Source organism: Ixodes scapularis, unplaced genomic scaffold (assembly GCF_016920785.2).
Source record: "Ixodes scapularis isolate PalLabHiFi unplaced genomic scaffold, ASM1692078v2 PGA_scaffold15__6_contigs__length_5221840, whole genome shotgun sequence".
Classification (NCBI taxonomy): Eukaryota; Metazoa; Arthropoda; class Arachnida; order Ixodida; family Ixodidae; genus Ixodes; species Ixodes scapularis.
Genome location: NW_024609841.1, coordinates 2513622 through 2529470, shown reverse-complemented (window position 1 = coordinate 2529470; position 15849 = coordinate 2513622). Strand labels below are relative to the sequence as shown.

Sequence of the window (15849 nt, the reverse complement as noted above, 5' to 3'; positions counted from 1 at the left end):
CAACCTTGCGATGCTTACAAAAATGGCGGACGGTTTGCTGCCCGACGCGAGGTCCTCACCGGAGCAGCCTGAGGTTTCGGCTACGGCGTACAGTCACGAAGATCTGCTGTGCGCCTACGATTGCTGTGTAAAGACTGGTTCAGACATCTGCAACGAACCCGTTATCCACGACTGCGTCCGTTGTGACCGGAGCGACCGGAACGACCGCTCTGCGCCGCGCGTACACTCCTGCAACCACTGCAACAAGTGCAGCGCGTCGGCAGCACGGCGACCGCCTCACCGCCGACGTCAGCTGTTTCAGCGGTTCCTCTAAAAAGAAGGGGACGCGCTGCCACTCACTTGCGTACCAGAAAATAGACAGACCGTCTTCTATGACCACAAACTTTATTTATTTTTCAGGATACGCTTCCAGGGTGTTGCAATAAAAAAAAATATGCAGTACATCCTCTTGCACGATCACGAGTTCGCCAACAGTACAAATCTCGCCACACACCTTTTCTACGGTTATAAAAGACGATTTAATCTTAGCAGTGATATAGCAACGTAGAAATATAATTTCGTGGTCAAATAAACGTTGCAAGCATACAAGATTGCTAACACTAATCACCTTTCTCGGGTGATGAAAACGCGTGAAAATTCGCATCCTTTATACGGTACGTACCAGTCCGGGCTATGTTCGAGGACACAAGTGCTAAGAAAGCACCACTATAGTCGAAGTAAACAAACACTACGGCACGGGCGTTTCTGCTGTCTTGAGAGTGCCCTCACGAGATCGCCGCACGAGTTGGTGGATCTTACCTTCTGGTACGTGCTCGGTTATCATAACGACACACGACGAAAATTCACAGTCAAGGATAGCGCCTTTACGGGGAACGATGAGCTTCCACCACGCCGTCCACGTCGACGATCACCACCGACGCCATGTTTGCAGATAGAAGGAGCTCGGCACGACCGGCATGCAACGCGCTCGACCGAGCTCTCCTCGACCTATATGATTGGTCTGTCGTTGCGGTCGTTCCCGAACGTAACGAAAAAGTTCAGCCCGGCTCAACTCCTTGCGTTGCAAACGAACACAAACGAAACGACCGTTTGGCGCTTTGTTGCTATGGTAACTCGTCGTTCCAACCGGTTGCATTCGTTCGTAAGCGTAATGGTCGCTCCGAACGCAACTGTGTGAACGGATCTTTAACTGATATTATGCCTAGGTTACGTGACATCAATTTTCCCGCCATATCTAGCGGGGAAGCTGAATTAGAGCATAGATCACGTGACCATGTCACGTCACGTCAATGTTTTCGCTAAATTTAGTGGGAAACTGATTTTGTGCTAAGACTGATGACTGGGCGAGTGGGCGGCTCATATTATTTAACGCTACAGTGCGACAGAGGGAAACAAACTCAAGGACACAGGCACACTTAAAAAAAAATCACAATCGCTCAGCGTGGTATTGATTATATTCTTCTACGTACAAAGTCGTGTACAGGTCACGTGACACGAAGCGCCGTGACGTCACATTTTCCCCTTAATTTAGCGGAGAAATTCGCAGTTATGCTTGTTGAGGCTTCACTTCACCTGAAAACCCGACCTATAAACGTTTCATGTTAAAAGAACAAACCCAAACGACAGAAGGCACAAAGAGGTAACGCGGTGTCTGGAAAGATTGATCCAAAGACTCGGACACTTATCATCGTCCCGGATGACGTGGCTCGGGTAACACTCGGTATCTGTTTCTCACATCCTGTCGCTGTCCGGACCGCCCGAAAGGGCCGTCATTGCAGACAATTAAACAAACAGTCAGCAAATACTTGGACAACCGCGTAATCGATCGGAGGAAACAGAACGGGAGTATTGGATGTACGGCCTTCTAGGATTGCCTGCAACATCATGTGGGGGTTTGATTTTGGAATCAGGCAATTAAAAAAAAAGGGAGCGCTTCCGCGGCCGCTGATGAGACGGGATGTCAAACCTCTTTGTAGGGCGAGACTTGTCGACAAAAGGGCGATCTTTGTTCGCGAATGCGAGATGGGGATATTTTTAGAAGGCCTTATAATGTACAAACGGGTGCTGCCGAAGATAAGGCGGGCACCGAAGTGCTTGCCTTTAGGGTTTTGATTATTATAATTACTATAGGCCTTTTGTTGAAGGCCATTAGAGGAGAGGTTTAAAAGTATATGGGCAATTGCACCAAACCTGTAATGGAATGCACTCATTCTAAAACAAATTACAAAAAAGAGACATTTGAAATATTTTTCAAAAATGAATCAGCGGGTAGCTGTTTGTGCACAGAAGTAATGCCAACCGACATTTGCTCACAACTTGTGCGAAGCTTACTTAGTAACGACGCTAACAAAGCAATACACAGCCTCCTAATCTTCACTCTCCAAATTCGTTTTAACAATTGTGCCGAAAAATCTCAATAGACTTCTTCCGAAATCGAAGTGCCCCACCGCGACGAAATAGCAAGCAGTGCACTCCGGGAACTAGTTGGCCACTTACTTTCGGTTTCGGTTGAGCAGCTTCATTTCATGCCATCACGCCGTGACCGAATGCGCTGCTTGCGTTTTCGATTTTGGCTTTTCACGAATGTACCATACAATCATTCTCGAGCGATACGAAACGAAGACCGGGCACTTTCCTTAGTTCCCGAAACACCGGATATTGTGCGTGCGTATGTAAACGTGTGTAAGACGTGGTTTAGTCACCTCACCCCACGAGTACATCTTTGAGCTCAATTTCAATAATCCCGTCTACTATCAGTGAACTACGACTCAAATTCGGTCGCCTTGAGCCTTATACGTATTTTGTTCGCCAAACGTCCGCTTCTTGTTACTTCATGGGGCGAAAAGCAAGCCGCATCCTCACAGGAGTATCAAAGTTGAGCCCAGCGATGACGCATCAACGTTTAAACTACTGCACAAAAGTTACTATGAAGTCTTCCTCGTGTCATTATATATATCCCACTCAAATTTTATGGTGATCGGAGATTAAGTTTTCGCAAACGCTGAGATCGGCGGAGGCCCTAACAAGCGTCCCCTACTCCTCGCTAAGGCTTTTTAGATGAGCTGCTGCTCACGCACAAGATCTGTGTCTGAACGATTGTCTGAAATTATCTCGGCAGACTCAGTCATTGAGAAAGCAAGCACATAACAAATATTATGGCCATTAGTAACCGTCAAATGAATAATTTCTTTCGTTTGACGCACCTCCTAGCGGTTCACGCCAGTCCGGCGCACTTCCGGCGAACGGTGCGACATTCTTTACACAATTGCTCGACTTTTGCATTCTTAAAGTGGTTTGTATGTGTGAATGTGCCTATATGATTGCAGGATAGATTTATTCGCATATGCGATGTTGAATAGTGAAATTCAAGCGGGTGGGGACTTCGCGTCGTGCAGTGCTGGGGGTCAGTACACATATAATAGATAAGAAGTGTGTCCGATTTGAGCTTTTCAATGGCACCTCCGAGTTTTACCTCGCATACTCAGGCGTATTAAGAAAAACTGTAATTGCAAAACGCTATACTTCGTCTATGGACGCACAAAACAAACGAACTTCCTGACCAGCAACACTAATGTAAAGGTGCGAGCTCGATATATGCATACTTATTGGTTGTTACAGCCTGTTGACTCGTACACAAGCAAGATCCCCGAGCTTTGCAGCGCCGAGATTCCCAGCACTGGCTCGTTCACGTACCTCGAAACGCTAACTGGAAGGCTCGAGTACAGAAATACAAGAAGCATGCGTTAAGACACGCTACACGTCTCGGGCTAGTGCTAAAGCTTCGATGTCTGGCCATTGAGGTTAGTTTAGAGATCAAAAATGACGCTCTCGGTACCAGAAAACATGAGATACGCTCTGTGTATTACCTCTTGTCGACGTTTCGATCAAAATCGAAACCATGCCACTCTTCTCCCTGGCCAACTAGTTCCCAGAGTGCAACGCGCACAGTGTTGCATGCAGGGTTTTATGGAAGTAGTCTATTCATAGCCCATGAATCATTTTTTACAGCGGAGCTGTTAAGGGCTATTTTCCCGAGAATTATGTCCGCCAGAAAACAAATCTCGACACAACACTCTGGACAGCTACCGCCATCTATGAGCGACGGCGCCAACCAGACAACCGGCTTGCCGGTTCTTTGGCTGCCGCCTTCGCTCATAGAAGTCGGCAACATTTCGAGCCTTTCACTCTGGCTTGCCAACTTGCGGCCGGTTATTACTTCATTTCCACCATAGTACAGCTTCGCTGGTCTTCTTTCTTCACCAAAGTAAAAAGGCTCAAATTTTTTTCGTTCACTTCTGCTGAAATAGCAACTGATGTGTTTGATTTTATTATCTTCGCCGATGAATGGCACTTCGAAAGGTTTCGATGTGTGCTTCGTTAAATTTGGTGCATTGCACATTTCACTGTATTTTATTTTGTTAAAGTTCATCAAGTACTCCCCACTGAATGAACTTTCTTCTTATTATACTATCGTCCTATGCTCGTCACATTATATTGGCTAGGAAGAGAGTTAACCCAGTATTTTATTATACAAGTTTGCTCGTAATTTTATGCTTCGAGAAAATGAGGGAGACGAGCTCATGGGAAGGATAAGTGGGTAGACTTATATCTAGCTGCCTTTGTCTCCGCTGCACTCATCGGACGTGTTCGAATGCGAACGCCTGACGCCGGCGTTCTAACGCGTTCGACGAGTGCACTGGAGGCGAAGGCAGCTAGCTTTAGGTCTGCCCACTAATCCTTCAAATCAGAGCTCAACGCATCAACGTCCCCGCGCGTATTCGTCTCCTCTTCTCCCTCACTTTCTCGACGCATTTGTTTTCAAGTACCTGGTTTCTAAACTATAGATCCATTGTTCTTCATCCCATGAGATGCACAAGAATCCTTCAGAACACGCGTTGTACGCTTAATTTTATGAAAAACTGCGCATCTAGCCCCTTTCTACACGGGCATGAGTTGTAGACTTATCGTCATCGTCCTCCTGTGTCGAGAGCTATTTATGGTATCAATTTCGGATGTCTGCTGTCTCCTTGAATCTTCTATATTAACATGTGCACAAAATTAGCGGCAGCGAACGCATCCAACACACTGGATTTTCTTCACTTTTTCATCGTGCGCATAAGTGCACACGGATATCCAGCCGGTCGTATCCATGTCGAGGGCAACTTGTTTAAAACAAAAGATATAATTTATGAAAAATATTCACTAATTTCAATGCTTTCTTCAATTGCTACGTTCGTGTCGCTTCGGTAAAACTGTAGAAGGATTGACTCTCTTTTTTCTTAGAATATTTTGTCGAGTGAAATATTTCGTTTCGTTAGACAAGCAGTCATCGTGCGCCGAAAAGGGAGCACAACGAATGAGCCCTTGGCAGCGCATGTCGGGGACAGCTGTGGGTGACGAGCAAGCGCTAACGATGCATGACGGCGTTAAAACTGTGCCGTCGTGCTCGGTCCTGTTCACACGTCACTGAGGAGTTTCAGGAGATCATGTTTGCGCTCCGATAGCGATACTCCATAAAGAATACAACGCTTGCGCAAAGACGCCGGGAAAGTATCGAATACAGTATTTCCGGATTCTTGTTACCGTCTAATATTACTCCCTTTTATCTCGCGCCTCGGTCTCGTTTGCTATGATGCCTACTGCCTGGTTGTTCAATATGCCAGATTGGGGGAGGGGGGGCGGGGGACGGGTGATCATTGGAGTATGGGGCAGATCACAGCGCAACGATAATAGATTGTAAGGCGTCGCTTAGAAAGAGAGTGCAGGTTCAACCGTTCATTCACACTGGAAGCAGATCCGCGTTCGCAAAGCGGTTGCGAACGCGGTTCTATAAATATCCAGCACAATTGCACGCGCACTCGATGACATCAAGTGGGCGTGCAATTGTACTGGATCTTTATACAACCGCGTTCGAAACCGTTATGCGAACGCGGATCCGCTTCCAGTGTGAATGAGCGGTAGGAAAGACAAATGTGGCCTATCCTTGCCGTAGCAACTAAATGTCGCCATGTTCTTAAATTATTCTTCGTATTGTAATATTCAGAGGAGAAAGAAAAAAAAAGGATTGCCTGGAAAAATCTTTCTCAGATGAAGGAGTCGCTACCGCATGTGGAGACCGGAGACGATAAAAAAGAAGGTATCAGAAATTGAGTAAAAATTCAAAATGCAAATTGGACGTTATAGTGATTTATACAGCGTAAGGTCTGTCTGCCACTATGAGGCGACACTGGTTTACACCGTAGATGAGCAATTTTGCCAGTGCAGTCCGACTGCTAACCTGGGGTCTTTAACGTGCTCTCCCAGTAGTGATACACGACCGCACACCGGTACGATGCTCATCCAGATTGAAACGGGCAGGGGTGGGGCTTGAACCTAGGATTCCTGGGTTCTGCAGCGCGAGATTTCGCTCCACACGCGTCGAGCTGGGCGTGCGTAGAAATTGAGTAGTAGTCCGATTTATGGCGAACCAAGATTTAGAGCCCAACTCAGAGGCCGAATATGCCGCGGAGGAGCGAGTCAGCGGCGTTCGCTCTGCTGGCACATTCGGCCTGGCTGTTGAGATGCGTTTGCGAAGCGGCTGCGGATGCCGGATGCGGTCCACAAGCAACCCCGTTCAGACACACCGAGACACGGCTTGTGGTTTCTCGGACATCACTCGTGACCTTTCGAGACTTGCGTTTGGCAACTTTGTTTTTAATCCAAAATACAGTTTAAATCACGATCCGAAGCCAAATTTTTGCTATTTTGGTATTGAAGGCTTTTTATCAAGATGTTTTCTCGCAGCACGAGTTCATGCTGCAAAAAAATAGACGTGGACCTGCAAAACCTGCCTGCTATTCTCTCGACTTTGTGGTCGGTTTGCCTTGCTGCATACCCGACCCGGAGGAATAACACGGAGCCAACGGTTTCAACAACAAGAAACTACATTTAATTGGACATGGACAAGACGATTAACATTGCTACCGGCGCTGCCGGAGTCCGGGCAGCGACTCTCCGTGCGCCGCCTCTGATCTCCCTTATCAAGGCGGCGCATCCGATGTGCGCGTGGCTGGCGTGACGTCGCCGCCACGCGGGAAAACTTCGGCACCTTTGCCTCGCAGTCGGGCAACTTGGCTGGGGAGCCGCCAGGGTGCCCACACTTCCCCCCCCTCAAGCTTCGTCCGGCATGTCGATGACGGGAGACGTTGTGGGCGTCAGGGGGTGGATGGCGCTGTTGGGCGGACTGACGTTGTAAGTCCGGCCGGCGCCTGCTGGACGAGCGCGGCGGCTGCTGACGAGCGCGGCGGCTCGGTCAGCTCCAGCTTGTCACTTGAGCTTGTTCTGGACCAGGCCTCCAGCAGGTGGCTGTTCTGCACGTGGTCCATGGTTCTCTGGGCTGCCCCTGGCGCGCCGACGTCCTTGGTGGCCCGGTCCACCATGAGACCGGCCGCCGTGTCATTCCGATGGCGGCTGTGGTGACGGTGGTGTCCATGAGCCAGCTCCACAGAAAAACAAGGAAGCAGACGACATGGAGCTCAGTTGAGGGTTGAGCCTAACGTTATCTTCGCACCCCTTCCAGAAAGTTTGAAATAACGGATCTGAGGTGGGCACACAATCTTCTCCCCCCTCTCTTGAAAAGGGGGCAGATCCGTGGAAGTAGAAAACTACCCCCAAAATGCGAGAGAGGCAAAGTCAAGGAGACAAAAAAAAAGGTTCCTCTCTCTTTGGTGTCACCGACGTCGCAGGTTATACCGCCGCCTTGGTGGAGACAAGGGGGTTTCCGGAACGGGACTGCCGTCAGTGTCGTTCCGGTCCTGCGAGGAATCTTCGTCTTCTGCTTGGAAAAATCGTTTAAGGTCGGTGACATGAACAGGTCCGGTTTCCTCACTAGACTCACAGTTAACTAGTTTGTAAGTGAGTGGCGAGCACTTTTCACGCACGCGAAACGGACCTTCCCACCTGTTGGCGAGGGAGGCTGCGAAGCCTCGAGCTGCGTCACTCAGTGGGTGAGTGCGCCGGAGCACAATATCTCCCACCTCGAACTGCAAGTCACGTCGCCCCCGGTTGTACTGTTCAGCCGGTATCCACCACCAGAAAAGTCGAGCGTCATGCTTTCGCCTGTAATGAAATCTCGGCCCAAGATCACTGGTACCACAAGTCCCGGCATATAAAGAAATCGCTGACGCCGCTTCTTTCCATTAAACCGAATCTGCAGCCTCACGGCTCCTCCAGCTGTTATCGCTGTACCAGAAGCTAGCTGCAAACGGGTTTCGCACTCCCGGAGGCTTATCTTTTTTGCTTTGCAGAGTTCGAAAACGAAATCCCCTATGAGCGAGATAGCGGCCCCGGAATCCAAAAGTGCGGCAATGGAAAAATCGAGCAGTGAAATCGTCATGCGCGGTTCAATGATATTAGGCTCGGGCTGGATTCGACATACCGATGGAATCTGTGCCACGGCCTCACTGCTCCCAGGGACTGCAACGGCCGTCGGCGAGTGGCTGTCTGGTTTCAGCGTCGCCGGCCGTAGTAGTTTCCCTGGTTCTGGTTCCGGCCCTTTGCCGCCGTCTTGTGCCACCTCTTGTTTGTAGTGTCCGGAAGTCTTGGACACTGGTTTCGGTGATGACCGGGCTGCTCGCACTCGTAGCAGCAGTCCGACGACAGTTGCCTGCTTAGGTCACCCGCACCGAGGTGCCCGTCGGACTGCCTCCAGTGATCGGATAAGGAACCACTATGGGAGGGCCTCCACCAGGCTTGCGACTGGCTGTTGTGGGGAGGGCTTGTTCCGTTGCGGCGGGGGTCAATGCTGCTGGGCTGCGGGTTTGCGACCGCACCGTGCCAGTTTTCGCCAGCACTTGCAGGAGCAGACTGATGAAGATGGTTCGCTTGAGTGGTGAACTCCGTTGGGCCCCAGCTTACGATAGGGCACGGCCAACGACCTCCCACCTGTCGTGGCGACCCCCGCCCGAAACCCTCACGGGCCTCGCTGTGACCTCCGGGGACCTCTCGGGGAGAGTTAGGCGAACATACGCTTATCCCGCACGGGATATCACCATGCATGCCACGCCAACTCTCCTGGTTGACGTGGTGGGGAAGGGAGGTCTCGTTCGGACAGTCCACTTGCGTGGAGGCCTCGGGGCCCCGCCATGCGCATGCCGGCTCGAGCGCGTACTTGGCTGGTGGCGGCGGCACGTAGTTCCGCTCGGCATGAAGAGCTTCCTCGATGAGGCGGGCGCCCCGGGCTAGCTCTTCAAGGGTCTCAAAGGTGCGGTTGATCAGGTAGCCATGGTACCTGGGGTGACACAGTCTTCTGACCCGAGCTACTCTGTCCGATTCCGGTAACTTCGGGTCCGCCCTCTTGAAAAGCTCTTGCATGACCCGAACGTACCGGACAAGACTTTCATCCGGGCGCTGCGTCCTGCAAGCATTCCTGCAAGCACAAAAAAAAGAAACGCCCCCAAAAACCCAACACAAGCGCGCAAAACGATTGCCGCGTTCACAAAGACACGGTCACAAACACGCCAATACAACAAACGTGGACGTGACGGAAGCACGAAACAACGATAGGAAACACGGGGAATATGAAAAAGGCTTACCGAAAGAAGAAACCAAGCCCCGTGAAATTCCTTCGAGTGGGTAGCATACCACGGTTGGGCGCCATTTGGGCCCCACGTCGACACACAAGCAAAATCCAGCCAGGCGCACATTGGTGACTCAGAAGAGGATGCCCCCGACCCTTTCTTCAGTGTGGACCCGACCCGCATGAATAGCTCACCTTGGTTTCGGGACAGAGGGCCAGCTTTCCCCCCTCGTTGTTCGTTCTTATCATTTTGGGAGTAGCGAGCGTCTCTGGCGGACCGTGGAGCGGGAGAATGTGTTCGCTGCTAGCCGGTCGTGGCTTCGCTGGCAGCGGACTCTGCTCTCGTCACTCGCACGTCGATCGAGTCTGCTGTTTATTTAACGTTAAGCTCAAATGAACGCCGTTTGGATTATCTGTGCATCGTCACGTATCTACACTTCATTTATTGAATAGAATCCCCTTATTATTTTGGGTACTCGAAACGTTACAAGTTGAGGTAGCTCTGGTACCTTGCCAGCTCCGCTGTAGGGTGTTCGATACGCAGTTGGGCTCACGACATCTCTATCGGCCTTCGTGGTGGTCCTGCACGGTGTCGAAAGCTTTCAATCGTTCACGCGACTGTGTTAGTGGGTACTGTGGAGATCTGGCTGCCCTCCCCCGCGCCGAACCTCCGGACCCCAATTTCCGGCAACTCGCACTCGATGCCTCCGTCATGCGTCATGCCTCGGGGGACCGGCCATGGCCTCGCGCAGCACATGGTCCTTCTGGACCACTCCTCTAAGCCGTCTGACGTCACGGGACTGGCTTCCCAGAAGAAAGGACCCAAGGCTCGAAAAGGGGAAGCCGGACAAAGGAAGCTTCTCTTGGACGGCAGCGCTCTCGAACGGCGGGACACGAAGGATGGTGCAGCGGTGACAAGGAGACGAAGACGCTGGCGCGGGATTTGGCGGGAGACGGACGCAGGCGCGGGGATTGTGCGGGCACTACGTTGAGTGGCGGACTCGACAAACGGGCCGGACAGCGACCCTGGACGACGACGTCCCCATGACGCGGTGTGGACGACCACCGCTGGGACTTGGAGAAGCTGCTTGGGCAGCGGACTTCCCCCCGGCCTCGCTGTTGACCGTCCCCCGATCCCGAAACCCCCCCCCCCCCCCCCCCCCCCCAAGGCAATGAGTGAGTGAATAAACCCTTTTGCCGAGAGCGAAGTTTTGCAGTGTCATATTCATCCGGGAACGGGGTATGAGGGAATCGGAGCTAGAAGATGCCCGCAGTACAAAAGCGGTCATTTCGGTCGATTGGGTGCGGGGTCTGATGTTCTATACGGGCAAATACTGACAAGGCGGCGCAGAGACGAGCTTTGGCACCCCGAATAATAAACAAGCCAGCTTACCCGAAACAAATCACCGGAGCGAAGCCCGTTAAGATTACGAGTAAATTACTTTCGCGAGAGATCCAAGTGACAGACGTGAATATCACGTTTCTACGTTGATTTATCTGCTACACTACAGCGACAGATGCCATCTTGTTTCGAAAGCAACCGACGTCACGTTAGCGTCGCGTTGCGATTGGTTACCGCTTCGCAGTTCGCGAAAGCGGTTGGGAGAAACTGGTTTCGAAGCGGTAGGCAAAAACGCGCCTCAACCGCTCTACATCAGCCGCTTTACGGTTGAGAACGCGCAAATTCGCTTTGCGGTCGGGGATCCGTTTTCAGTGTGAACGCGCCATGAGCGCGGCACAAGAACAGTGGCTCAGTTCAACACCTCCTAGAAGACAAGGCCGTAGCGCTCTTCTCGTGACGTCGCAAAGGAAGGCCATCGGGGGCGCGCGTCGAAGCGAAGGCAACGCGCGTGGATCGACCGTCGTAACGCGTTTTTAGTCACATACGCGTGTCATACTAGCTAAAATGAAAGCTGCACATAACAACGGGTATAGAAAACATTTTATTACACGAGCAAAATATTACACCGGTAAATAATCGGTACGAAATGGCACGAGGTATGCGTATAAGACGTCTATAGAAAAATGTTATTGTTTTAAGTCGAAAACATTGAGTCATGCAATTGTTGTTGTAGGAATGCATATTTTATACAGAAATACTTCGACAAAATGGCGAGACACGCAGTGATTTGGAAACAGCAAAGCAGAACAGTTAAAAATCAGGTAGACGTAGTCAACCCGGACAAGGCAAGACAAGTGTTTCTCACAATCATGTAAGCGACGTTATCGCGTGCAGTCACTAAATTCTTGCATCATACCCCGGCCACATGGCAAAATTAATGTAATTTCGATCGAATGACATTATGGGGTCGACAAATCCGCTTGCGGTGCTCGTATAATCATTCAAGACCGCGAGCTGATTAAATCCTATATGACTGAATGAAAATATATTAACTTTTCCTTGTGGCAGGGGTACTAGACGTACTACTTAGTCTACTAATTTACCTCTCCCTATGGGCTCAACCTGTCTTAGAACAAAACATAACTTATTTTGTATATAATAATACTATTACCTTAATAGTTAAGATTCTAGTATAATCGCGGTAAAGGCAATACAATAACCTTAATATAAATAAACACAGAACCACAAACAACGCACTTTCAATAATCACACAAACTTGTTTTTCACCTTCCAGTGAAAACTAGGTTACCGCGCATATTTACAAATGTCGACGCAACTGCATACGAATAACGACAAAGAACAAAATTGCAATCTATCATGCGATTAAAAAAACGACTGCAGCATTTTACTTGCGTCCTACATGACGAAGAAAGCCCGTAAATAAGTTGTTTCTCACCTGTCGATCGCATCCATACGTCCCACAATATCCGTGACGAACACATTTGAACACGAACTCCAAGAAGCCTCTCTTTGTCGAGAGAGAGGTCTATCGATTAGTCGACCAGAGCCTTCGTTGACTAGTTGTCACACGTCACTCAAACCGTAGCAGGACTTGTTTCACGAATCCACGTAAATGCCGTAGCATCAAGCGAAAAAAAAAAAACAAAAAAAAAACTACCCGAGACTACGGTGATGACAGAAATACGACGGGAAACAAGTCTCAAAAGTACCACACACGAGAGCAGCGGCGACTAAAGGCTTAACGTTGTCGACCCATCTCTTGCTGGTGTGCGCTCCCTGCGACAATGACTGGATTTCTTTTCGGTTTCCTTCCCTTCTGAGATGTCTCAGCGTTCCTTTTCAGACAGTCAGCAGCTCACACACAACGTAAATTTACTAGAATCGGAGCCATGTGGCATCGGCAGCATCGCAGCCGGTCCTTTCGAAAAGTGTGAGGTGCTGCGGAACTGCACGTAGTCCCGCGGTTACGGGGATATTCATAAATATAAATTTGGTACTCTCAACCTTGGTAGCGCGTTGTATATTACGTTTATATTATATATATTATAAATTGTACAAGACTGCTCCTTTAAAACGTATATTAATGTCGGATAAACGCGCATGAACGAACACCACCGCGCCGCTTGTCAAGGATCATTTTTTTTTCACGTCGATAGCGTATCCTCACGTAGTTGCGCCATGGACTTCCTTCCTCCGCCATTGTGACGTAACCTCTCAGAGCGCTATGGCCTTGTCTTCTAGGAGGTGTTGCTCAGTTGCGTCGCGCGCATAGCGAACGTGCCTTCGGGAGAAAGTTCGTCGGTCGTTCGTCACATATTCGCTCCCTCGAGTCCAGCCTTTAGGGCTACTGACAAAAACACGAGGGTTGTAAAGTACCTAAGTATAAGTAACTGGAAATAGGTATCTAGGTACTTACGTTTTACAAACCTTGGTGTCTTCATTCTCAGTATCGGTATCTGTATCTTAAGTGCATTATCCAGTAACTTGTAGCTAAGTTAAGTTACTTTTTACAGGTTCTTTTCCATCCACTTGGTCAAAATGGTAGAATCTATGAATCTTGAACTATTAACGCACTACTATGTGCCGTGATAAACGTTGAGTTGGATGCGAGCTGAGAGGTAGACTTGATCGAACCACGTTTTAGCGAACGATTTTTCATGGAACGACACCTTAGCGAGCTCGGTGTTCATTTTAGCGAACGGTGGATGAGCGATGCCCTTCTAGCGACACAAATTTGTCGAATCGCTTAGGAACTCCGTTCAGGGAAAATAGCAATCTAATTCGTTCTACTCAAACCGAAATCGATTTCATTACGTGTTTGAAGCTCCTCTGACAGCTTTCCAAGAGAGGAGATAACTTGAAAGATGTGCGCAGTGTCTGTTGCTTGTGTGTCCTGGTGGTGGCTCTCTTTTGCGATGAGAACAATATAAAATGCAATTGAAAATAAAATAAAATAACAATCGTAAAGCAATGTAACGTCGCGTATATAATACAATTTCCGCTCAATAAATCGGAATCAAATTTTGCGTTTATCAATACTGAAAACGTTCCGAAGGAAAAAGAAAAGAAACTTAGTTTTCTTCCGACTGACGACAGAAAAAAAAAAACAAGCTTGAAGTTTTCTGCTTGTCGTCGCGAAGGTTAGGTGCATATGCACTCGACTCATGCCTTTCTTCATGTGGCCGACGTCTTCTGGGCCCGTCGACGTCAGCATCGGTTCTGAAGGAAAGAAAGTCAACAAGCGAGTTTCAGCGGTTTCGGCGTGACATGGTAAACAGTGGAAGCTGTGGCCTTGGAGAACCAATTCGAGCGGGGGGATAAGGCACGTGAGGACTCAACTTCGATGTGGGCATCGCATTGACACCTATAAAGCTAATTTATCAAACTCGTTTTTGTTTGTATTCTTATATAAACAGCTTTACTTCCAGTATATTCTTACAAATCTGAGGAAAGTAAATAAAGTATCTTGAAAGTAACTGTAGTTGTGCCTGGGTATATTTTTAAGCGAGTACCTAGGTGTGGACGTATGAGTAACTGTAACTGTATGTTAGGTACATTTTTGAAGTAACTTTCACAACCCTGTTTAGGACTGCTGGGTTTGCGTCTGTTCAGGTGTCTCTCTTCCTCGGCGTTGGTCGAGCAACCACTTTTGCAAGTAGTCCAGGGGTCTGAGCTGCACTCTCGAACCGCCGCAATAAGCTGCAGCTAAAGCTTGACCCTCGCGATGGCCAATCGCAGCGCGGCGCTGGTAATTCGCGGCTGTCAGCGATCTCGCGCACTTTCTCGCCGAGTGTTCAATTTAGAGCTCCAGCAGTGCTCAACACTCGCTGTTGCCGATTCCGCTAAGTAAATTGAAACACGGTAGATTTCATCACCTGTTGATGACAGTTTTTTCTCACAAAACAGCCTGCTCACTTGTCGAATAACCTGACTGATCCAGACTCTTCCTCTCCCTCCGCATCCCAGGCAACAAGTTCAGCTGCGACTGCCGCCTCGCCTGGGTCTTGCACCTGGAAAATGCCACCAGGAGCGACAAGTTCCGGCGCGAGCTGCGACACGTCAAGTGCGACTTTGAAGCCCAGGGCAACCTGAGCAGCAGCAAGGTGTCCCGACTCAGTGCGAGTCAGCTGGGCTGCACCGAGGACTATGCGAAACCCAGCTTCGGCACGGCATCGCGTGGCAAGGTTCCGCCGCGTCGTCCGTCAGTCGAAGACAAGGGACGGCGCGGCGACGACGACGAGGGAAACAAGATCGTCGACGAAGGCGCCATTTCGAACGTTCCTGACGCGGTGACCAAAAATGAACGCGGCCGAAACGCGCAGTCGATGGACAACAACGTGGAAGTGGTGCTCAGCCAGCAGAAGGCGCTGCGCAAACATACTTTTAGGTCTCGGAAGAGCAACGGGAGTGCGCCTCGTGTGGCGTTTGCACTTCACACACTCCAACTTTTGGGACTGGTTGCGTTCTCCACGACACTGTCTACGTGTAGGTGATCTATGAAGTAGCTGGATAGTGGTCGTTTCGTTAAAAAAAAATTATTTGTCTTCGACGAGTGAGACATCTGAGTGATAAGGAGATCGGATTAGTTGGAAGGCGGCGATCTCAGTTTTCTACGATTAGCGAATGGATGACTGATTGCCTTTTGTGCCACACGATTTAACTATCCCAGCCTCCAGCCAAGCAAGCCAGATCAAGCGTCAGATATACGGAGCTGTACAATGAGGGTATCGCGCTAATTTACAGTTTTGCATCAAAGTTGTTGATCACAGTGGCGTGGCCAGGAATTTTTTACAGCGGCGGCTGAGGTGTCTGGGACGTCCATGACTTGGGGTGAGGAGAGATGGAGGGGGCCTCAAAATGCACGTATATATTATAGTGTCGGCTGGATTTAGGAGTTTAGGAGGGGGGGGGGGGGGCTGAAACCGCAAAA

At 49.6% G+C, this 15849-nt stretch overlaps 1 protein-coding gene across 1 annotated transcript in view; it reads left to right on the top strand.

The window, feature by feature from the left end:
* The window catches only part of LOC121835613 (leucine-rich repeat and immunoglobulin-like domain-containing nogo receptor-interacting protein 1), a 64584-nt gene extending 49172 nt beyond the window's left edge, over positions 1-15412 (top strand). Inside the window, exon 3 of the mRNA XM_042290045.1 lies at positions 14886-15412. Within this exon, the coding sequence (XP_042145979.1) occupies positions 14886-15412 (527 nt within the window). The remainder of the gene's footprint in view (positions 1-14885) is intronic.
* The last annotated feature ends 437 nt before the right edge of the window (positions 15413-15849 follow it).